At 39.8% G+C, this 25,307-nt stretch overlaps 1 protein-coding gene across 4 annotated transcripts in view; it reads left to right on the top strand.

Moving 5' to 3' along the window:
• Positions 1-917: 917 nt before the first annotated feature.
• PIWIL2 (piwi like RNA-mediated gene silencing 2) overlaps positions 918-25,307 on the top strand; it is an 88,136-nt gene continuing 63,746 nt past the window's right edge. For 3 of the 4 annotated variants that reach the window (XM_079926351.1, XM_079926349.1, XM_079926352.1), the window contains exons 1-10: positions 918-1,070; positions 2,878-3,076; positions 4,631-4,718; positions 4,865-5,003; positions 5,505-5,711; positions 6,336-6,446; positions 8,735-8,852; positions 9,307-9,431; positions 10,490-10,570; positions 10,860-10,973. In XM_079926351.1, the coding sequence (XP_079782477.1) occupies positions 2,885-3,076; positions 4,631-4,718; positions 4,865-5,003; positions 5,505-5,711; positions 6,336-6,446; positions 8,735-8,852; positions 9,307-9,431; positions 10,490-10,570; positions 10,860-10,973 (1,175 nt within the window). In that variant the 5' untranslated portion in view covers positions 918-1,070; positions 2,878-2,884. The remainder of the gene's footprint in view (positions 1,071-2,877; positions 3,077-4,630; positions 4,719-4,864; positions 5,004-5,504; positions 5,712-6,335; positions 6,447-8,734; positions 8,853-9,306; positions 9,432-10,489; positions 10,571-10,859; positions 10,974-25,307) is intronic. The other variant, XM_079926350.1, reaches the window with a different exon arrangement.

Here is a 25,307-nt window from a genome sequence, read left to right as displayed (position 1 = left end):
TCAAGCTATTCTGTCTTGGGAAGGAGAGGAGAGTCCTTGAATGTATGGATTAAAACGAGGTATGAGATATCTGAGGCTTGGAAAAGCCGTGTCTAGCCCTATTCCATATAGAGTATTTACATGTCTCTACAACATCAGCCGAGGTCTCTGGAAGCTTGACCCCAACCACCTCAGAAAACTTGGGGTTGGAGAGGGTGCAATTATTTGCCAAAATGATTGGAGAGGGAGAGAAATCTTTATTTATTTGGAAATTATACAGTTGCTGCAGAGTTAACCACCAATGCTTTTACATAGTTTGAAGAAAGCTCTTCTTGGCTCACAGATTCAGGTATTAATAAATAATAATGATAGGCAAAATTTATTGCAGGCAATCTTCTCCTTGTGCCAGGTATTTTACACGCATCATCTCATTAACGTATATACATTTCCATACAATCCTATGAATGGATGATTTTCTTCCAGTTTTATATATAAGTACAGTGAGGCTTAGAGATCACATAATTAGGTGTTTGAATGTCAACTCAAGCTCTTTCCTATTCATCACCCACATCCTTATATCCTCTAACTGGGAAGGATGGGGCAAGTCAATCTCTTCATGAGCGTGTAAGCTAACTCTGTTACAGGAGTTGCCAACGGCATGGGAGTCAGGATCTTAAAAACGTGACACACACACACACACACACACACACACAAAAAGTAACACATTTTAACGCTTAGGTTCACTCCTAACTTCTGGACCCCTACTTGGAGCACCCCTTTCGGATGAACCTAGCGCTATAGCGAGCGAAGCTGCTGGAACGGGAGAGGGAGGCACTCTTTGCAGAAGAGCCAATGAGACCGCTGGTTCTTGTGAGTGGCACTTCGTTTGGCCAATGGGTTCAGCCCCGGAGGCACCGCGAGAAGACGGGAACTTGGGGTCTGGAGCATGTGGGACCGTGGCGCTGCGCGAGCGTTGAGCCCAGGGTTCGCTTGAGGACTCGCTGAGGTGCGCGAGTGCTCGAACGCTGGTGAGAGGAGGGGACGCAGGTGTGGAAGGCCGCGGAGGCCAAGGTCGCTCTGCTACAGGCCAGGTGCGCTTTCGCTCAAGCTCTTGCTGGTGAACGGGGGCCCCTCCGGCCCACTCGGACCCTCCTCTGTTCTCTCACCCCATATCCCTGGGGAGCCGCGAGGGCCTGTGGGCCCCTGGGTGGAGCCTGGGCCGGGGGCGGGGGCGGGGAGTTGTTATTTGAGGCTGGGGGGGTGGTTAGGAGGAACGCAGGACCTGGGAGAGGTGGGAAGGTGGTGCCTGGGGAGGGAGGGGACTCTGAGGGGGAGAGGGGTTTGGGCGGGCGTGAGTGTTACTCGCACACAAGGGGTGGGCAGGACCCCCAGGGGAGTTTTGGTTTGGGGAATGATGCTTTCTCCAGGGTGGAAGGCATGTAGTATTTGCCTTCAGGAACCTCTTTTCTGGTTAGGCCCAGTCATATGCCCCAGCCCGGAGCTCGCACTTGGAGGGGTGGGGAACGTAGGCCTCACCGGTCCTGGGACCTGCCTGTCCTTGGACTCTCCCCGCTTGTACCTTATAGTCAGCCAGCCACCTGCTAACTAATCAAATGAGAAAATCCACATTAAGGGAGGGCATGAATCTGTAGAAGTGATGGTGGAGGTGAGGGAGGGGTGGAGAAAGAAGAGGATTCCAGAAATCCAGTGATTGGTAGGTGTTATAGTGCCTCTCAGTGTGTACCAGTTAGGCTGCTGAATGTTCTGGTTTCTTCCAGTGGTGGTGAGAAGTTGTGAGTGAAGAGGCCAAGCTAACTGAAAAGGAGTTTAAACAATTAAAGGGGAGAACTGTAGTAGCCTTTGAGTAAGGGTATCCTCCCATTTTAGTGTAAAAGATAATAATTTATTTAAAAATTTTTTGCCAGATCCTGAACCGCCTTCACCTATAGTTGACTTAGGAATTGTATGTCAGTCTTTTCTTTATATGCATGGCCTGATTTCTCTGTAGGTAATACTTAAGACACGTTTGCAGAAGTTAAGAAGAGGCTTACTTGTTGGTTACAAAAGATTCTTCAGGGAGCAGGGGTGAGTCCAGACAATGAAGGGAGCCCCTGAAAGAAGGAGTCCTGAAGTCTACAGATTATAAAGTGATTTTGAAGAAGCTTAGTGAGTCTGAGACTTGAGGGGCGAGAAGAGCATCATCCCTGGTTACCTTGGGAGGTGGAGGGAGGTGTTAAATGTCACTTGTGAGACTTAGCAGGAATCATAGGCTCAAACCAGAAAGGGTCTGTACCCTGGAGACCTCAGTTCTGGTAGAGTTTGAAAGAAGAGTTCTATAGAGAGGAATTGGATAAAGATTCGGAGAAGCAGCTAAGGAACCAAGGAGGAGATGGAAAAGTTTAATGTGAAAATAGACTGGAAAAATATTAGGACTCTGGTAGAAGAAAGAGTGACCCAAAACGAAGCAAAACCCATAAATATTTATGGACAAAAAAATTTTATGATATGGCTATGTTAACTATAAACTTACTTACAAAGCAAAATCATGCCCATACATAAAAAGCGTTTCTGTCTACAACTGGTAGTTAACTTACAGGAGTGAGTTCTGTAAGAGTCCGTTTGGGTAGAAAATATAAGTAAATTCAAGGAGGGCTTGGCCTTTAAGAGATTGCTGATGGAGAGTGTTTAGAATATTCTGTGCTAAACAGAAGCTTTTGAAGTGAGCATAATATAGGAGGATGGTTGTATCACTGGTCTGATCCAAAGTAGCTATTTTTTTTTTTCTTAATGCTTTGTGAGTCTGCCTTGAAGGAAAAGGAAAACAATTGGGAATCATTTAAATTATAAAATGATGGCAGATAATTAACCAGAACAGATTGACACCTGTGTCCTCTGCAGCCTTGCAATGGATCCTGTCCGACCACCCTTCAGGGGCCCGTCTCCTGTGCACCCATTTCAGTATGTTCGGATGCCGGGCTCTTGGCAACAGGCTCCAAAACCTTTGGACCCAGCTCTGGGCAGGGCAGGACCTGCAGGCAGAGGCCATGTATTTGAAAAGCGAGAGGAGCCAGGCCCACAGAGTGGGCCAGTGCAAAAGGTAAGACCGTGTCTGCATACATAGTAGCAGCACACAGCTTTTCATCAGGGCAAATAAGGGATTTCAAGGTACTTAGGAAACTGGGAAGCCCTATATGAAAGCAAGGGTTTGTTTTTTTTTTCCCTTGAACAAGTGGTTGCCTCTTGGAATATATTTCAAATTCTTGAGTTGAAAGTCTAGAAAAAGGGCCTCGTAATGAATGTTAGATGGACCTGGGTAAATGCCTTAGTTCTCTAGCTTCTATAAATATAAATATATGCATACATAAATGATAGGTTTAAAGGTACAGTCTTTTGTTTTTTTGTGAGTGTTTAGATTTCCACTCTGGGTTTGACTCTATGGTATTAGCAGCCACTCTTGCCTCTAAGGTCATAATTGTTAAGAATGGTTTCTTTCAGAAGGCTCTTTGCCTGAATCTTAAAGAAAAAGAGGATCTTCAGCTATTGTTAGTGCTGTGTGTATACTCGCATGGACATGCATTCTTAATCTCTTAATTATATAGTAATTTTAAGAATGGTATTTGTCTATAATTAATCTCAAAGAATAAAGAGTTAGCAAATACAGGAAGAATCTAATAGTGCAGTTATGACAATTTTAAGTAGGTTGACAATGTCAGATGTAACGTTCTGTAAGAAGAAACATAATTGACAGTAATCCTGTATTTTTACTCAAATGGATTGCTTGAGTCTATATGTGGCAACTCTAATTGGTGTAACAGTAGTAAACTTCCAAGACTGCTACAGGAAAACAGTAGCAAGTTTTGTTGAGGTTATTTTAAAAAAAACCAAAATTCTGATACCCTTAAATGATCCATTTTTTTGGAAAATTTATTAGCCAGTACACTTGTTCTCTCTTACCTTAGGTGTACAGGAAATGAACTAGAAAAATAATTCTGTTGCATTTGTTATACTGTATATCAAATCATGAACTGTAACTGTTTATGCTTGAAAACCTAATATGACATAAGTGTTTTGTTTTTTGTTTTACATAAATTTATTTTGGCTGCGTTGGGTCTTCGTTGCTGTGCACGGGCTTTCTCTATTTGCGGCGAGCGAGGGCTGCTCTTTGTTGTGGTGCGTGGGCTTCTCATTGCGGTGGCTTCTTTTGTTGCGGATCACAGGCTCTAGGTGTGCGGGCTTCAGTAGTTGTGGCTCGTGGGCTCTAGAGCACAGGCTCAGTAGTTGTGGCGCATGGGCTTAGTTGCTCTACGGTATGTGGAATCTTCCCGGACCAGGGATCGAACCCGTGTCCCCTGCATTGGCAGGTGGATTCTTAACCACTGTGCCACCAGGGAAGTCCGACAGAAGTGTTTTTTTTAAGACCATAAGGATTTAAACAATTTTTATAAGGTATTTTTATTCTTGTAACATTTATAGAATTTGAAGTGGATGATTTTTATTATTTTTTTATTTATTTTTATTATTTATTTTTTATTTTTATTATGATTTTTATTATTTATTTTTTATTATTTATTATTTACCAAGACTTGAAGAAAACCAAAACTGAGGTTTTAAACTACATCTTAGAATAACTTTATTCTTTGACTTTCTATAGGAATCTATGGGTTTGGTCTCAATGTTCCGAGGACTGGGCCTTGAAACAGTGTCCCGGACCCCTGTGCAACAGGAAATGCCTCCTTTAGGTATGTGGAAGACTAACTTGAGAAAACGTGGTGTTATATATGATTGCTTTGTTCTTAAATTCACACAGTTTATCTTCAGAAAAATTACTGTACTTTATAAAATGTTCAGCTCACGGTTACAGCTGGGGTTTGACTCTTCCGTTTAGGTAGAGGCATTTTAGGTCGAGGCTTGTCTACCAGTATGGCACGCAAGGACAAAGAAGCACCCCATCCCACTTTTCTGGATCCTTCAGTGTTGGCATCTGGAGATAGCAAGATGGCAGAGGCCTCCGTTGGTTGGAGTAGGTGGGTAAAGTTGCCTTCTTGGGTAGCCATCAAATTCAGATGAAATATCTGTAAGTCCAGAGAGAAACTCTAAAGTGGGTTGTATTATCTCACAAAGAAACAATGCATGGTTTCATGGTAAGAATGGGTATTTTCCAAGAGTAGTCAGCAGCTACTGACGCAGTCAGTCTTTGGACGAGGGTAAAAGCAGTACTGCACTGCACAGTTCACCACCCTGTTTGCCCTCTTAAGAATTCAGCCTGGTGGTAGTGGTTCTTTAACCCAGGTGGGTCAAACTTCCATCTCAATTTCTGCTGTGGAAGTTGGCCCTGAGAGTCAATATTAATAACAATTGATGCATAAGTCATGTTAGCATATTGGATTTGGAGAGAATCCCAATGCTTGGGTCCCTTTTGCTGACTCCTCCAGGAAGAGAATATAGATTTGGGGGACTCATTTAGATAGGGCATAGATAGAAGCATGATTGAGAAAGTTCTGATTTGCCTCTTTTCAACATTTCAGAACGCTTGGAAGAGGGAATTTGGATGCCTTTTTATTACCGATGGGAAGAGCAGCTGGTGGTATAGGCAGAGGAGTATACAAGGCTCCCGGTGCTCTCAGCCTGAATTCTCAGGATCCTGCCCAGCTGTCATCTCAGCCACCTCTGACCCCAGCCCCACTGCATTCTCTGGATTGCCCACCACTTGGGACTGCAGAACACAAGGAAAAGTAAGTCAGGAGTGCTGCCATCCCTGCTTGGTGATGATGTGGAGGAGGCCTTCGCATAGTATTGCAAACTCTGTTCTGTTGTGTCTAAAGTCCTCCTTGGGTGGTAGGTACTGCAGGGTTGTTTTGTTTTTTGCCAGTGGGGAGAATGACAGAGAGGTGGGGCAATTCCTGATGTGGTGAAATGGGGTTAGTGATGATAGTATGTATTTATCTAGAGTCTACTCATAGCTTTTCATTTCCTTCCCAATTCAGACATAGATAATTCTTTGTCATGTTGAAGATAAGGAAATTATCTAGGAAGTACATTGCAGCAGTTCATTTTTCTCTATAGAACTAATTCTTATGTTCTTAGTTAGCTGGCCTAGTTATTCTAGTGATATTACTAGGACAAATAGGGTGACCTTGCTTCTCTAATTAGAGATTGCTAAGAATTTACCTTCTGGCTTTCAAAGCTTCTTTTGTATGTCTTGATTCTTGGTCTGTGTACCTGTAAGCAAAGTGTGAAATACTACTTCCCCCAATCTATCTTTCCTTTCCTTTTCTTTCATTGCATTTTTGTGGCATGGATTATTTGTTTGTTTTTGGCATATGTGGGTGCTTTTGTTTTTTATTTTTATTTTCTAGAGAGCCTTTTGTGAAGCAAGGATCGAAAGGAACACCTCAATCTTTGGGATTGAACCTTATCAAAATACAGTGTCGTAATGAAGCAGTTTATCAATATCATGTGACTTTCAGGTATTCACAGCTTTTTTCCCCCCCTGTATTGTTCACTTCTTAGAGAACAGTAATGAAATAGTTCCACAGGAATAACTGAATTGTTTTTGTGTATAACTCCTGATGCAGCTCCCCCTACAGTAATTCATATATTCATATCCTTGCAATAAGTTTAAAGTTAACATTTTTTGTGTGTGTTTAGCTATATTACCAATCCAGATTTTAACTTAATAGGTGCAATTTTATGCATGAGATTAGAGGTGGATTTTCTGTAAAGTTAATGAAACTTAAGTTCAGGGCCTTTTACTTGCATAGACCCCTTCATAACCTTTTTAACTTATCTTGTATCTGTAGTTTTGTATTCCTCTTCTTAAAGAGACCCCCCCCCCCACAGTGGTATCAAAAACACACCCCACAATACCTGGATCCTCCCTGCATGAGTGCTATACCAGCATTTGATGGCTCACCAGTGATAGTCTAGGGTTAAACTTGAGGGTGAAAAAACCAGAGAAAATAACTTTAATTTTATATCAATAACTTTTAGGATTTATCATACTTATTTAAAAGTTAAGAATTTATATTAGTCTGTGTTCTTTTTTAAAATCTCAGGAGAGCCATTAACTGAAGGTTATTAGCTGGAATTGTGAAAATAAATGAGTGTTCTGGAATATTTATGGAGAAAAAGGAAGATGGAAGACTGAATTTTTGAAGCACAGCTATTAATTGGTACAAGAAGAAGAAGTGGAATGAAAGAGAGAAGAAAGGAACAGTTAGGGGAACAATACCCTGAAGACAGGGTTATAAAGCCAGAAAGAAGGACCCATTTGAATGAGGGAGAGGTGGTTGACTTTGGCCACAGGGAAAAAAGTTGTTGAATTTGCTTTCAAGAGGCACCCTTGGTGATTTTCTAGTAGCTTTGTTAGTGTTATGGGGAAAAAATGAGACTAAAAGAACAAAGGAGAGCCTGGGCCATGAGAAATAGCCAGTGGATTGGCCACTTATTTTAAAAATATGTAAGAGGAATGAGAAATGGAATGATAATTGCTTTAAAGGTTTCGGTGAGGTAAGAAACTGGACGTGAACACATATGACAAGTGAAGGGAAGGAGTGAGGAAACCGGGTGAAATTGAACTAGCAAGAGGGGAAGGTGGTGGGAATGGGCCTGTTCTCGAATGTAAGGGATGGAGATGGGTGTTAATGAGAGGGAAGAGTACTTGCTCTGGAAATGGATTGACAACTGATAATGAAACAGAAAGGAGTGTGAGACTCCTCACGGGTCTCTGCATTGACCAGGCTCTGGAGAAGACATGGATTCTATAAATTTCGAGATTGTAGATGCAGACCTTTGAAGCCACAATGTGAAGAGGATGAGAGAATACCGAGAGGATGTATTACCGTGACTGGTCATCCTGTAGCTTCCTTGACATCGTGGGGCTCTAAAAAGACAAATTTAAATATAGTGTCTTGGGCATAATGCCACGTATGTGTGAATTTTTTAGAAGAAGCATTTTGGAATGTGATGTTAGCATGTGAGTGCTTAGTTTTGGCGATGACTGTATTGGATTACCGCTTGATTTTTTTGTTGATGTTATCTTTCTTCATGTACTTGAACATGCTTGACCCTTTTTAGCCTTGGATTTGTTTAAACTTCGAAGTTGTAGAATAGGTTGTGTGTTACTGTGATCTGTTGGGACAGTCATTGTACAAAGTAGCTACTGGACTTTTTCAAAGCTGTAAGATTTGTGACAGTGAATTGATAAAAAGTTGAAATTGCTGTGAGTGAAAAATGGTTAGAGTAAAATCCTATGTTTTTTAAAAATATATTTTTAAAAGTGTATATTTCTATAGATGCTAGAGCAGGGATTAGCAAACTGTGGCAGGCCTGCTGGGCAAATCTGGCCCACTGCCTGTTTTTGTAATAAAGTTTTGCTGGAACATAGCCATACTTATTGGTTTACGTATTGTCTACGAGGCTTTTGTGCTATGTTAGCAGAGTTGAATAGTTGTAGCAGAGACCATATGACGTGTAAAGTCTTTCCATAAAAGTTTTCTGACCCTCTGGTCTAAACTCTCGAAGAATGTACACTGACATGTTAAGGCAGTTGTGTTTGGGTGGTGGAATTATGGATTATTTTTATTTTCTGTGAGCCAGTATCCTTGGGTCAGAGTTCTTTTTTTAGTCAGATGTATTTCAATATTTTAATATGACCACTAGATGGAGCAGTAGTCATAAGTGACTGCATCTCTAACAGACCTACCACACAGCTGTAAAGTCAAGCCGAAATAAAATCCTCTTTATTATTTTCTAGCCCCAATGTGGAGTGCAAAAGCATGAAGTTTGGCATGTTGAAGGACCATCAAGCTGTCACCGGAAACATCACTGCTTTCGATGGATCCATTCTCTATCTGCCTGTTAAGCTAAAACAAGTGAGACCAAATAGGAAGTGCACTTGGGGGCGAAGCACGGGTGGTGGGAAATCATAGTGTCCCTGAACATTTAAGTTGTACTTTCCTATTCTGAGAGGAAAGGCAGACTTCTCCATAACAAAGAAATTGCAAACTGAGAAACTTTTACATCTGAGTTCTTTCTAGTCCCTTCTCTCTTAAGAGAAGTGGTTGGAAGCCTTTGACCTTAGTGACAAAGAATATTCAAGATTGCAAATTCGAAGGGCTCTATTGCTAGTTCTCCATTGGGTTTCTCTTACCAAATCCTTTCATAAGTCCTACTTGTCATGCTGTGATTTTGTCTAGTGTGGACAGCAAAGTAACAGTAAAGAATAAAACATGTTTAAGATATTATAGTGTTCTAGAACACAGTTGGATTAGATTAGCGCTTGGTAGTGTTGTAATTTCTCTTTACTTGCATATGTTTATTTGTTAGGTTCTTGAGTTAAAAAGTCAAAGGAAAACTGACAGTGCCGAGATCATCATTAAGATTCAGTTGACAAAGATCCTGGAGCCCTGTTCTGACTTGTGCGTTCCGTTCTACAATGTGGTTTTCCGTCGGTGAGAAACGGCTGAAGTCTTATTTTCTTTAACCTCAGTCTTGTATTTGTAACAGAGCTCTTCAGGAAGCTTGGATGGTATTAAAATACAGTGCGTATATAGATGAGTTTGGAAACATTTAATAAATAAATGGATGACATTAAGGCTGACTTATTAAAAGTTATCTCAAGTGATTGTCCAGATTTGGGTATATGAAAGTAGGTTTGAAGTAGCTGGACAGAGGGGGCTGGTTTCCTTCCATTCATTCAGGAACTTTAAAAGCAAATGTTTATGGTACATATTTAATGGTGTCAGTGATGGGGCTACTGGAAGAGGTAGCATGTAAAAATTTTTGCTAGAATTTTTCCCAGTCCTTTGAATTTTTGGATACAGACAGCTCATAATTTTTTAACTTTTCTGAAGACTCCCAAATTTTCATAAAACTGTTACTCCCAAACCACCTTTTTAAAAATGAAACATAGAACCTGATTTCTACTTAGTCAGCTGAACTGCCAGGAACAAACATAACTTCCTAAGCCTGACTGATAGTCACAAATTTAGAAATGGACTTTTTTTTTTTTTTTTTGGCGGTACGCGGGCCTGTCACTGTTGCGGCCTCTCCCGTTGCAGAGCGCAGACTCAGCGGCCATGGCTTACAGGCCCAGCCGCTCCGCGGCATGTGGGATCTTCCTGGACCAGGGCACGAACCCGTGTCCCTTGCATCGGCAGGCAGACTCTCAACCACTGCGCCACCAGGGAAGCCCAGAAATGGACTTTCTTGTGCTGTTTTTAGTTAATGGGGAAAAGTAATGTAAATCGAGCTTGGGAAGTCAACTTGATTTTTGGTTACCTAGTTAGCAGAAAAAGCTGCAGTCAGTTGCATATACTGCAAGATAAATACTTTGGTAATTTTTATTTTTCTTTTGGCAAGAGTGTTCTCAGCATAAAAGCTATATTGTGCAAAGAGCATCAACATTTCTGCTCTTTTAGGCTTTCAAAGGAAAATGTAGCTAAGAGCAATTGAACTTAATTATTTTTAATTCTTCTACTAGAAAACCCATTCTTGCTCTTTATTTCAGGGTAATGAAACTTTTAGATATGAAGCTGGTGGGGAGAAACTTCTTTGACCCTACAAGTGCTATGGTACTACAGCAACACAGGTTGGTGGTGTTTTCTTCTTCCTCACTTTTGAATGTTCTGGAAATAAATTTTTCATTGCAATCACCATATTAGTATTTTATGATAGTGAGTACAGTTTATGAGTTAATTATTTTCCATAATTTAGGTTTTCAGTAAGTTCACAATGATGTTGACTTAATTTGTTTCCTGTTGCTTTCTCATTGTTATTGGGGAGGGGCAGTATCTGCTCAAAGTATTGCCTCAAATGGAGGCATGGAAATATCTGTGGTTCTTTTAGAACCCCAGCGTAAAGGCCACGTATGTCTTCAGATTGCAGATCTGGCCGGGCTATGCAGCTAGCATCCGGAGGACAGATGGAGGTCTTTTCCTGCTAGCTGATGTCTCCCATAAGGTCATTCGGAATGATTCTGTGCTGGACATCATGTGAGTGGATGGTGGCATCTACGTTTAACAAACAATTTTCTAAGAAGTTCAGTAATAGCTGGTAATAAATACAGATAAGCCATTGTTCCGTTTGGGTTTTAAATTGTAGAATAGATTGAGAATGCTGAATTGATGTGCTCTTTCTGTGAGTCCTACCAGGATAGGCATCTGAATAGAGACCTGCTGCACTTAGACTGAGGAGGAATGTATGTAAGTCTCTGGTTACGAAGACTTGGTTTAATATACACCTACCCTGAGTGCTTGTTTAAGTGTATTACTCTAGTAAATATTTACTGTAGTAAATATAGATGTGTATAATTTGTAATCGTTACATGAAATCCTGTCTTATACATAAATCTGTGTGCATCTATGATTTTTTTAGGTTGTGTACCTAGAAGTGGAATTACTTAATGAAAAGTTCGAACATTTTAAAGACTTGAAATATTTACTATAATAAGATGTTTAAATATATATTGACCGATTACCCTCTAGAAAATTTACTTAGTTTATTTTCTCACCAGCTATGTATAACTACTGGGTGTTACCAAGCTTATAATCTTTGCTTATCTGATAAATTCATTCATTCCATCAACATATATGTATAGCGCTCCAGTTTGTACCAGAGTTTTGGAACTTATCAGTTAACAACACAAAGATCCCTCTCCTCATGGAGTTTGCATTGTAGTCAGGTGAGATAAATAGTAAATAATAAGCTGATAAGTAAATTGTATAGGGTACTAGAAGTGATAAGAGTTATGGAGGAAAGAAAAGATAGAACACAGGGTAGGAGAGATCAGGAGTACTAGGGGTGGGATGGAGAGGGGAGAGAGCTGTCATTTCAGTAACATGTCAAGCTCATTTGAACCAACACTTGGAACAGGTGAAGGAGTTAGCCAGGTAAATAATTGGGCTAAGGGAATTCTTGTTAGAGGGACAGCTGAGGTAAAGGCCTAAGCCAGAAATATGTCTGGCTCTTCAAGGAGCAGCAGGGAAGCCAGGGTGGCTAGAGCAGAGCAAGTGAGGTGAGGGCAGTGGAAGGATGAAGTAGTTGGAAGGAAGAGCTGAGGATATAGAGCTTTGTAAGTCTGTTGTCAAGAGTTTCGGTTTTAGTGTGAGTGAAACATAGGGCTTGTAGCCAAGGAGTGACACGATGTGACTTGAGTTGTGAAAGGATCCCTCTTGTTACTTACTGCGTGGAGAATAGGTTTGGTGGGATGGGGTAGAAGTGGGGAGACCAGCCAGGAAGCTCTTGTATTAATCCAGTGGAGAAATGAGGGGGTGGCAGCAGTAAAGGTGGTGAGAAGGGGTTGGCCTCTGGATATGTTCTCAAAGTAGCGTTCAGTCAATTTCCCAACTGGGTGGTGGAGTGTGAGAGAAAGAGAGAGGTTAAGGAAGACTCAGACCTTTTTGACTGAATTTGTAATTATTTATTTTGTCTCTCCTAGACTCTCTCTCCTTGATAGTGGGGACCATCTCTCTTTCTCTCACATGGTACACCCAGACATAGTTTATTCCTAGCCTGTAGTAAGTGTTCAAGAATGTTTATTACATAAAAATAGATGTCTTTAAATTCACTCTTTCTTTCTTTATGGTTACTGTCTTTGTTTTTCTACTTAGAAAGGTCTACTTGTTATAATTTCCAGTGTTTTAAACCTTCTGGAACTTGGTGTGATGTTAGGATCATAATGATTGTTTTGGTGCCGTTACACAATTTATTGAAAAACATTCTTCTTTAGATTTAAATCACTATCAAATGCTAAAATACTTGGATTTATTTCTGAATATTTCATTTTGAACCACTGGTTCAAACCAGTGTGATACTGTTTTAATTATTGCAGTTTTATTAGGTTTTATTATTTGTCAAGGAATTCTGTTTTCAGAATTTTTATTCTGTACCCCCCCTTACTCCTTCGTGTGAAACTTTGAATAATTTAGTGAAAATAAGACAGAAAGTCAATTGGCAATTTGATTGATATTGACTAGGGAGAGTGTTCAGTGACGCTGGACTGGTTGCTCTCCAGCGTAGCTGATAGTTACTGTCTGGGATTCCCCTTCACTGTGGCGACGACTCCCTTTCCCTCTCACCACAGGTATCCTGTAGTTCGATCCCATGACGACTTCTTCCCGGTTTACTCTCTTGTTTCTGAGCTCTTACGTGTTTGAAATCTCTTTATTTTACCTTAGTTTGATTGGGCATAAAATTTGAGTTTGGAGATAGTTTTCCCTTGGAATTTAAAAATCATGGTTCCATTGGTTTTTTTTTCCTTCGGTATAATCTTTATTCATGTTCACATATTCTTTCACAGTGAGACTATTTCCTTATTTAAATTTAACTCTTTGGGTGTTCTCATAGTACCGCTCTATTTGAATACACCTTATTTCTGAATTTTTCCACTTTTTCATTCTGTAAGTGAGTAAACAACGACCTCTTACACCATCCTTATATCTTTTTTACCTTATTTGTACCTTTTGAGCAAGCCCAAACTTGATTTTAATATTGCTTCATCCCTTCTTTTTTTTCATATTTTAATTTTGGATTTGGTATGTTAAATGTTGTGTAGGTACTACACCTCTAAAAAATTATTATGGTTAGTAATATGTTTTAGTATGGTAAGGCAAGTCCTTCTACCTTGCTCTTATATCCACTATCTTCCTTTTTCTTTCCTATAACTAGTTTTCACATTTATTTTCCAGATTAATTTCAGAATATTTTTGTTGATCTCTCCAGAAAATGCCACTGCAGTTTTGCTCCATTTTCTTTTTGCTTTCAGGTTTACTGTTGAAAAAATCTAAAGCCATTCTGATTTCCTTTTTGAAATTAAGTTTATTTTTTATTGAGGTATAGTTGATTTACAGTATTATATTAATTTCAGATGTACAATGAAATGATTGAAAATTTTTATAGATTATACTCCATTTAAAATTATTATAAAATATTGACTATGTTCCCTGTGCTGTATGGTATATCCTTGTAGCTTATTTATTTTGTACATGATAGTTGGGACCCCCCTGAATCCCATGCCCTTATCTTCCTCCTCCCTCCTTCCCTCTACCCACTGGTAACCACTAGTTTGTTCTCTCTAACTGTGAATCTCTTTCTTTTTTGTTATATTCACTAGTCTGTTTTTTTAGATTCCACATGTAAGTGATAAAATGCAGTATTTGTCTTTCTCTGACTCATTTCACTAAGCATAATACCCTCCAGATCCTTCCATATTGTTGCAAATGGCAAAATTTCATTCTTTTTTCATGGCTAAGTAGTATTGCAGTGTGTGTGTGTGTATGTGTGTGTGTATGTGTATGTATGTATCTCAGTTCTTCTTTATCCATTCGTTTGTGGACACTTAGGTTACTCCCATATCTTGACTATTGTAAATAATAATAATGCTGTTGTGAGCAGTGGTTTGCATGCATCTTTATGAATTAGTGTTTTCTTTGGTTATGTACCCAGGAGTGGAATTGCTGGCTCATATGATATATGTTTAGTTTTTTGAGGAACCTCAATACTGTTTTCCTCAGAGGTTGCACAAATTTATATTCTCACCAACAGTGTACAGAAGTTCCCTTTCCTCCACATCCTTGCCAACATTTGCTATCTGTGATCTTTTTTTTTCTTTTTAAAATTTATTTTATTTATTATTTTTGGCTGCATTGGGTCTTCTTTGCTACGTGTGGGCTCTCTCTAGTTACAGCGAGTGGGAGCTACTCTTTGTTGTGCGTGGGCTTCTCACTGCAGTGGCTTGTCTTGTTACAGAGCACGGGCTCTAGGCACACGGGCTTCAGTAGTTGTGGCACACAGGCTTCAGTAGTTGTGGCTCGTGGGCTCTAGAGCGCAGGCTCAGTAGTTGTGGCTCAGTAGTTGTGGCGCTCAGGCGTAGTTGCTCTGTGGCATGTGGGATGTTCCTGGAGCAGGGCTCGAACACATGTCGCCTGCATTGGCAGGCAGATTCTTAACCACTGTACCACCAGGGAAGCCCCATCTGTGGTCTTTTTGATGATAGCCATTTTGACAAGTGTGAGGTGCTGTTTCATTGTGTTTTCTATGTTTTTTTTTAACATTTTTATTGGAGTATAATTGCTTTACAGTGTGGTGTTAGTTTCTGCTGTATAACAAAATGAATCAGCTATATGCATATGTATATCCCCATATCCACTCCCTCTTGCATCTCCCTCCCACCCTCCTTATCCCTCCCCTCTAGGTGGTCGTAAAGCACTGAGCTGATCTCCCTGTGCGATACAGCTGTTTCCCACTAACTATCTGTTTTACATTTGGCAGTGTATATATGTCAGTGCTATTCTCTCACTTCGTCCCAGCTTACCATTCCCCCTCCCCGTGTCCTCAAGTCCGTTTTCTACATCTGTGTCTTTATTCCTGTCCTGCCCCTAGGTTCATCAGAACCAATTTTTTTCTTTTTAGATTCCATATATATGTGTTAGCATATGATACTTGTTTTTCTCTTTCTAACTTACTTCATTCTGTGTGACAGACTCTAGGTCCATCCACCTCACTACAGAGAACTCAGTTTCATTTCTTTTTATGGCTGAGTAATATTCCATTACAACATACAACATACAACATAGTATATATGTACCACATCTTCTTTATCCATTCATCTGTTGATGGACACTTAGGTTGCTTCCATGTCCTGGCTATTGTAAATAGAGATGCAATGAACATTGTGGTACATGACTCTTTTTGAATTATGGTTTTCTCAGGGTATATGCCCAGTAGTGGGATTGCTGGATCATATGGTAATTCTATTTTTAGTTTTTAAGGAACCTCCGTACTGTTCTCCATAGTGGCTGTATCAATTTACATTCCCACCAACAGTGCAAGAGGGTTCCCTTTTCTCCACACCCTCTCCAGCATTTATTGTTTGTAGATTTTTTGATGATGGCCATTCTGCCCAGTGTGAGGTGATACCTCATTGTAGTTTTGATTTGCATTTCTCTAATGATTAGTGACGTTGAGCATCTTTTTGTGTGTTTGTTGGCAATCTGCATATCTTCTTTGGAGAAATGTCTTTTTAGGTCTTCTGTCCATTTTTGGATTGAGTTTTTTTTTGATGTTGAGCTGCATGAGCTGCTTCTATATTTTGGAGATAATTCCTTTGTCAGATGCTCTGTTTGCAAATATTTTCTCCCATTCTGAGGGTTGTCTTTTCGTCTTTTTTATGGTTTCCTTTGCTATGCAAAAGCATTTAAGTTTCATTAGGTCCCATTTGTTTATTTTTGTTTTTATTTCCATTTCTCTAGGAGGGGTTCAAAAAGGATCTTGCTGTGATTTATGTCATAGAGTGTTCTGCTTCTGTTTTCTGCTAAGAGTTTTATAGCATCTGGCCTTACATTTAGGTCTTTAATCCATTTTGAGTTTATTTTTGTATATGGTGTTAGGGAGTGTTCTAATTTCATTCTTTTACATGTAGCTGGCCAGTTTTCTGAGCCCCAGTTATTGAAGAGGCTGTCTTTTCTCCATTGTATATTCTTGCCTCCTTTATCAAAGATAAAGTGACCATATGTGCGTGGGTTTATCTGTGGACTTTCTATCCTGTTCCATTGATCTTTATTTCTGTTTTTGTGCCTGTACTATACTATCTTGATTACTGTAGCTTTGTAGTATAGTCTGAAGTCCAGGAGCCTGATTCCTCCAGCTCTGTTTTTCTTTCTCAAGATTGCTTTAGCTATTCGGGGTCTTTTGTGTTTCCATACAAATTGTGAAATTTTTTGTTCTAGTTCTGTGAAAAATGCTGTTGGTAGTTTGATAGGGATTGCATTGAATCTGTAGATTGCTTTGGGTAGTATAGTCATTTTCACAATGTTCATTCTTCCTTTCCAAGAACATAGTATATCTCTCCATCTGTTTGTATTATCTTTAATTTCTTTCATCAGTGTCTTATAGTTTTCTGCATACAGGTCTTTTGTCTCCCTAGGTGGGTTTATTCCTAGGTATTTTATTCTTTTTGTTGCAATGGTAAATGGGAGTGTTTCCTTAATTTCTCTTTCAGAGTTTTCATCATTACTGTATGGGAATGTGAGAGATTTCTGTGCATTAATTTTGTATCCTGCTACTTTACCAAATTCATTGATTAGCTCTAGTAGTTTTCTGGTGGCATCTTTAGGGTTCTCTATGTATAGTATCATGTCATCTGCAGACAGTGACAGTTTTACTTCTTCTTTTCCGATTTGGATTCCTTTTATTTCTTTTTTTTCTCTGATTGCTGTGGCTAGGACTTCCAAAACTATGTTGAAAAATAGTGGTGAGAGTGGGCAACTTTGTCTTGTTCCTGATCTTAGAGGAAATGGTTTCAGTTTTTCACCATTGAGAACAATGGTGGCTGTGGGTTTGTCATTATATGGCCTTTATTATGTTGAGGTAGGTTCCCTCTATGCCTACTTTCTAGAGAGTTTTTATCATAAGTGGGTGTTGAATTTTGTCGAAAGCTTTTTCTGCATCTACTGAGATGATCATATGATTTTTATTCTTCAGTTTGTTAATGTGGTGTGTCACACTGATTGATTTGTGGATATTGAACCATCCCTGGAATAAAGCCCACTTGATCATGGTATATACATCCTTTTAATGTATTGTTGAATTCAGTTTGCTAATATCTTGTTGAGAATTTTTGTATCTATATTTTTCAGTGATATTGGCCTATAATTTTCTTTTTTGGGGATATCTTTGTGTGGATTTGGTATCAAAGTGATACTGGCCTTATAGAATGAGTTCAGAATTTGCCTTCCTTTGCAAGTTTTTGCAGCAATTTGGGAAGGATAGGTGTTAACTCTTGTATAAATTTTTGATAGAATTCACCTGTGAAGCCGTCTGGTCCTGGACTTTTGTTTGTTGTGAGTTTTTTTATTATTGAAATTTCATTACTGGTAATTGGTCTGCTCAGATTGTCCATTTCTTCCTGGTTCAGTCTTGTGAAATTGTACATTTCTAGGAATTTGTCTATTTCATCTATGTTGTCCATTTTATTCACATAGTTGTTTGTAATAATCTCTTGTAATCCTTTGTATTTCTGTGGTGACAGTGTAACTTCTTTTTCACTTCTGATTTTATTGATCTGGGCACTCTTTTTTTCTTGATGTGTCTAGCTCAAGGTTTATCTATTCAGAGAACAAGCTCTTAGTTTCATTAATCCTTTCTGTTGCCTTTTTAGTCTCTATTTCGTTTATTTCTGCTGTGTTCTTTATGATTTCTCTCCTTCTACTGACTTTGGATTTTGTTTGTTCTTCTTTCTCTAGTTCCTTTAGGTGTAGGGTTAGGTTGTTTCTTTGAGATTTTTCTTGTTTCTTGAGATAGGCTTGTATCACTATAAACTTTCCTGTTAGAACTACTTTTGCTGTGTCCCATAGATTTTGGATCATTGTGGGTTTTTTTTCATTTGTCTTCAGGTATTTTTAAAATTTCTTCAGTGATGCCTTTTTTAGTAGCTTATTGTTTAGCCTCTACGTGTTTGGTTTTTTGCAGTTTTCTTTTCTTTGTAGTTGATTTCTAGTCTCATAGTGTTATAGTCAGAAAATATGCTTGATATGATTTCAATTTTCTTAAATTTACTGAGAATTGTTCTGTAGCCTAGTATGTGATGTACCCTGGAGAATGTTCCATATGTACTTGAAAAGAATGTATTCTGCTGCTCTTGGATAGAATGTTCTCTATATATATCTATTAAGTTCATTTGGTCTAATGTGTCATTTAAGGTCAGTGTTTCCTTACTAATTTTCTTTCTGGATGATCTGTCCATTGATGTACGTGGGGTGTTAAAATCCCCTACTATTATTGTGTTACTGCCAATTTCTCCCTTTATGTCTGTTCGTACTTTTTTATGTGTTTAAGTGCTCCCATGTTGGTTGCATATATATTTATAATTGTTTTATCTTCTTCTTGGCTTGATCCCTTGATCATTATGTAGTGTTCTTTTTTGTCTCTTTTAACAGTCTTTGTTTTTACAGTCTATTTTGTCTGATATATGTATTGCTACCCTGGCTTTCTTTTGATTTCCATTTGCACAGAATACTTTTCCATCGTCTCACTTTCAGTCTATGTATCTCTGTAGATCTAAAGTGAGTGTCTTGTAAGCAACATATACATGGGTCTTGTTTTTGTACCCACTCAGCTCCTCTGTCTTTTGCTTGGATCATTTGGTGCCTTTACATTTAAAGTAATTATTGGTAGGTACGTACATATTGCCATTCTTTTAATTGTTTTGGGTTGTTTTTTAGTTCTTTTTTGTTACGTTTTTCTGTTTTTGTTCTCTTCCTTTGTGATTTAATGACTATCTTTAGTGTTATGTTTGGATTCCTTTTTCTTTTTTGTGTATATCTATTATGGATTTTTGGTTTGTGTTTATCATGAGGTTTATATATATGATTAAGTTGCTGCTGTCTTAATTTCAAACACATTTTAATAGCTCTGCATTTTTTACTCCTCTCCCCCAATGATTACTGTTTTTGATATATTTTTATCTTTTTGTTTTGTGTATCACTTAACTACTTACTGTGGATATAGATGATTTTACTGCTTTTGTCTTTTAACCTTCCTACCAGCTTTGTATGTGGTTGATTTTCTACTTTTACTGTATATTTACCTTGACCAGTGAGCTTTCTTCTTTCATAATTTTCATGTTTGTAGTTGTGGCTTTTTCTGTTTTGCTTAGAGAAATCCCTTTAACATTTCTTGTCAAGCTGGTTTGGTGGTGCTGAACTCTTTTAGCTTTTGCTTGTCTATAAAGCTTTTGATCTCTTCATGAAATCTGAACAAGAGCCGTGCTGGTTAGAGTGTCCTTGGTTTTAGATTTTCCCCTTTCATCACTTTAAATATATTATGCCACTCCTCCCCTCCTTTTTTTTTCTGGGAGATTTATTATTACTTGCAGCAAGTAAGGAGAACACCGGGGTTGTTTCCCAAAGCAGTGTCTCCTGTGCCACTCCCTTCTGGCTTGCAGAGTTTCTGCTGAAAAGTCAGTTGATAGCCTTACGGGAGTTCCTTTGTATGTAACTTGTTGCTTTTCCCTGGCTGCTTTTAGTATTCTCTTTTTATCTTTAATTTTTGCCATTGTAATTACAGTGTGTCTTGGTATGGTCCTCTTTGGGTTGATCCTATTTGGGACTCTCTGGTGCTTCCTGGACCTGGATGTCTGTTTACTTTCCCACGTTAGGGGGATTTTCAGCTATTATGTGTTCAGATATGCTCTCTACCCCCTTTCTTTCTCTCTTCTCCTTTTGGGACCCCTATAATGCGAATGTTATTGCAATTGATGTTGTCCCAGAGATCTCTTAAATTGTCCTCATTTCTTTTTATTCTTTTTGCTTTTTTTTTTTTGGTTCAGCTTCAGTGATTTGCACTACTCAGACTTATAGCTTGCTGATCCATTCCTCTGTATCATTTAATCTACTGTTGATTCCATCTAGTATATATTTCATCTCAGTTACTGTATTCTTCAGCTCCTTTTGATTTTCCTTTATGTATTCTAACTCGTTTTTAAACTCCTCACTCTGTTTATCCATTCTTCTACTGAGTTCTCTGATCATCTTTATGGTCATTACCTTGAACTATTTACTAGGTGGATTGCCTGTCTGCACTTCACTTAGTTCTGGTTTTATCTTGTTCCTTCATTTGGGCCATGTTCCTCTGTCGCCTCATTTTGCCTAACTTGCTATTTCTATGTATCTGGTAGGTTGGTTATATTTCCTGACTTTGGTGGAGTGGCTTTTTTTGGAGACATTCTATGTGTCCCAGCAGCTTGGTCCCCTCTGGTCTATATGCCCTATAGGTGTCCCCATGTGGGCTGCATGGGTCCTTCAGTTGTGGTGGACTGACTATTGTGGGTGGTCTGGTAGGCGTGGCTGGCCCTGGTCCAGTTGGTTGCCAGGCCCTGCATTGTGCAGAGGCTGCCAGCCTCTGATTGGCATGACCAGTCACAAGGTGGCTGGCTGTGGAACTCCAGGGTGTCCTGGGACGAGTGCTGGCTCACTGGTGAGCACAGCTGGCTTCTGGCATGGGTGTTTGTGAGACTGGTGTTCCCAGATGATTGGGGCTGGTTCCTGACACAGCTGACTGCAGGTTCTGGGGTGTCCTAAGGCTGATGCCAGCCTATTGGTGAGTGGGACTGGTTCCTGGAGTGGTTGGCTGAAGAGTCCAAGGTATCTTAGAGCTGGTGTTGGCCTGCTAGTGGGTAGGGCTGGGGCCCAGGACCTCCTGGGGCTGTCAGCCTGCTGGTATGCAGGAATGGGGCCCAGGGGGTCCTAGGGATAGTGCTGGCTCACTGGTGTGTGGAGCCAGGTCATAGGCCATCTGGTGGAGAAGGTCATGTCCAGTGGTGGCTGTGAGCTCAGGCGGGTCTTAAGGTAGCCTGCCTGCTGGTGGATGTGGCTGTTTCCCTGCCTGGGTAGTTGCCAGGTCTGAGGTATCCCAGTACTGGTGCCTACAAGCTGGTGGGTGAGGTGTGGGGTTGGGTCCTGAGGCTGACAAGCTAGAGGGAGGATTCCAAAGTGGTGCTTACCAGCACCAGCGTTCATGTGGTAGAACAAGCTCCTCAAAATGCTGTCAGTGTCCGTGTGCCTAGTGTGAGCTGCAGTTGCTTCCTGCCTCTCTGGGAGACTCTCCAGATAAGCAGGTAGGTCTGGTCCAGGCTCCTTTCAAATTACTGCTTCTGCCCTGGGTCCTAGAGTATGTGAGATTTTGTGTGAGCCCTTTAAGAGTGGAGTCTCTATTCCCCACAGCCCTTTGGATCGCCTGAAAATAAGCCCCACTGGCCTTCTAAGTGAAACATTCTGGGTGCTCATCTTCCTAGTGTAGGACCCTTGTGCAGGGAAGCCCAGTGCAGGGCTCAGACCTTCACTCCTTGGGGAGAACCTCTGCAATTGTAATTATCCTCCTGTTTGTGGGCTACCCACCCAGGGGTATGGGACTTGATTATATCAGAACTCCATTCCTCCTACCCATCTCATTGTGCTTCCTTCTTTATATCATCAGTTGTAGAAGATAATTTTCTGGTAGAGTCCCATCTTTCTTATCAGTAGTACTCTGTAAATAGTTGTAATATTGGTGTGTCCATGAGAGGAGGTGAGCTCAGAGTCTTCCTTCTCTGCCATCTTCCATTCTGATTTCTGATTCCAGAATCTATGTTTCTCCCACATGCTCCCTTGGGAGTTTTGGGAGCCCCTCTTTACTCCAGTATTCTGAAATTTTATTTGTTCTTCATTTCTTCTGCATCTCTTAGGATTCTATCTTATTTTGCCTTTGCTTGAAGAACCCCCTGTAGTATTTCCTTTAGTGTGGAATCTGCTAATGACATATCTTTTTTTTTGTTTTAAGATATTATATGTTTGTTTGTTTTTTTTTGCCTTTGGTTTTCAGCAGTCTCGCTATTCAGGCATTCCTCATTTTATTGCGCTATGCATTATGGTGTTTTTTACAGGTTGAAGGTTTGTGGCAACCCTGCATCAAAAAAGTCTGTTGGCACCATTTTTCCAACAACATTTGCTCACTTTGTGTGTCACTGTCATATTTTGATAATTCTCACAATATTTCAAACTTTTTATCATTATTATGTTTGTTATGGTGATCTGCGATCAATGATCTTTGATATTACTATTGCAAAAAGATTACAACTGGCTGAAGGCTCAGATGATGGTTAGCATTTTTTAGCAATAAAGTATTTTTAAATTAAGATACGTACAATTTTTAGACAACGCTATTGCACACTTAATAGACCACAGTATAGTGTAAACACAACTTTTAAAAAAAGTGTTTATTTCACTTTCTTTTTTTTTTTTTGCGGTACACGGGCCTCTCACTGTTGTGGCCTCTCCCGTTTCAGAGCACAGCCTCCGGATGCACAGCCTCCGCAGCCATAGCTCACGGGCCCAGCCGCTCCGCGGCATGTGGGATCTTCCCGAACTGGGGCACAAACCCGTGTCCCCTGCATCGGCAGGCGGACTCTCAACCACTGCACCACCAGGGAAGCCCTCACTTTCATTTTTGAAAGATATTATTGATGAGTATGGAATCTTAGCTTAAAATTGTTTTCTTTCAGAGCTTCAAAGATGGCACTCCTCTTCTGGCTTTCCATGTCTCCACAAAGAAGTTTGCTATCATTCTTATCTGTGTTATCCTGCATAATTTTTCCTCTTAGACTGTTTTTCAGATTAAACCAACTTGATTTAATCAATTTGATTAAAAACTGCCTTTAGTTTTCTTTATATTTTTTAAATTACTTGGGCTCATTGAACATCTGTGAGTTTACAGTTTCATCAGATGCAACTTTTACATGCACTAGGAAACCAAAAATTTTGAGGGCCTTGCTTTGTAATACTCGCTTTATTGCAGTTTGTAACTTAACCACAGTATCTCTGAGGAATACCTGTAATGTGTCTAGATGTGGTTTCCCAGTATTTCTGCTGCTTGGCCCTTCTGTAATCAACTCCTCCTGCCCCCCTGAGTGTGGGCTGGATTTATTGACTTGTTTCTAATGAATGAAATATGGCAACAACCAACCCAATTAAAAAATGGTCAGAAGACCTAAATAGACATTTCTCCAAAGAAGACATACAGATGGCCAACAGACACATGGAAAGATGCTCAAAATTGCTAATTATTAGAGAAATGCAAATTAGAACTAGAGAAATGCAGATCAAAGCTACAATGAAGTATCACCTCACTCTGGTCAGAATGGCCATCATCAAAAAGTCTACAAATAATAAATGCTGGAGAGGGTGTGGAGTAAAAGGCACCCTCCTCTACACTGTTGGTGGGAATGTAAATTGGTGCAGCCACAATTGACAACAGTATGGAGGAACCTCCATTACTTAAAATACTAAAAATAGAGTTACCATATGATCCACCAGTTCCATTCCTGGGCATATATGCAGAGAAAACTCTAATTTGAAAAGATACATGTACCCCAATGTTCACAGCAGCACTGTTTACAATAGCCAAGACATGGAAGCAACCTAAATGACCACTGACAGATAAATGGATAAAGATGTGGTGTGTGTGTATACACACACACATACACACACACACAATGGAATATTACTCAGCCATAAAAAGGATGAAATAATGCCACTTGCAGCAACATGGCTGGACCCAGAGATTATCATATTAAGTGAAGTAAGTCAACAGAGAAAGACAAATATCATATGATATGACTTATATGTAGAATCTTAAAAAAAAAAGTTAAAAATGAACTTATCTACAAACGAGAATAGACTCACAGACATAAAAAAACAAACTCACGGTTACCAAAGGGGAAAGATGGGGAGGGATAAATTAGGAGTTTAAAATTAATATATACACACTACTGTATACAAAATAAACAACAAGGACCTTCTGTATAACACAGAGAACTATATTCAATATCTTGTAATAACTTATAATGGAAAAGAATCTGAAAAAGAATAGATATATATGTATGACTGAATCACTTGGCTGTCCACGTGAAACTAACACAACATTGTGAATCAACTATACTACAGTTTTTAAAAAAGATATGGCAGGGCTTCCCTGGTGGCGCAGTGGTTGAGAGTCCGCCTGCCGATGCACGGGACACGGGCTCGTGCCCCGGTCCGGGAAGATCCCACATGCCGCGGAGTGGCTAGGCCCGTGAGCCATGGCTGCTGAGCCTGCGCGTCTGGAGCCTGTGCTCTGCAATGGGAGAGGCCACAACAGTGAGAGGCCCGCGTACCGCAAAAAAAAAAAAAAAAATGACAAAAGGGATTGGATAGAATATTACTTTTAAAAAAATTGGGATGTAATTGACATATGTCATATTAATTTCAGGTGTACAACATAATGTGTGTATATATTGCAAAATGATCACCACAGTAAGTCTTGTTAACATCCATTACCAGACATGAACAAATTTTTTCTTGTGGTGAGAACTTTTAAGATTTGAAAGCAACTTTCAAATATACAGTATACTATTATTTTTTTTTATTTTTTATTTTTTATTTTATTTTTTTTTGCGGTACGCGGGCCTCTCACTGTTGTGGCCTCTCCCGTTGCGGAGCACAGGCTCTGGACGCACAGACTCAGCGGCCATGGCTCACGGGCCTAGCCGCTCTGCGGCATGTGGGATCTTCCCAGACCGGGGCATGAACCCGTGTCCCCTGCATCGGCAGGCAGACTCTCAACCACTGCGCCACCAGGGAAGCCCAGTATACTATTATTAACTATAGTCACCATGTTGTACATTACAACCCCAGGACATATTTATTTTATAACTGGAAATTTGTACCTTTTGACCACCTTCACCCATTTTACCTATTTCCTACCCCCTGCATCTGGCAACCACCAATCTGTTCTCTGTATGAATTGAAGGTTTGGTT

This window comes from Stenella coeruleoalba (assembly GCF_951394435.1).
Source record: "Stenella coeruleoalba genome assembly, chromosome: 7".
Lineage (NCBI taxonomy): Eukaryota > Metazoa > Chordata > Mammalia > Artiodactyla > Delphinidae > Stenella > Stenella coeruleoalba.
This window is presented reverse-complemented; position numbering and strand designations above follow the sequence as displayed.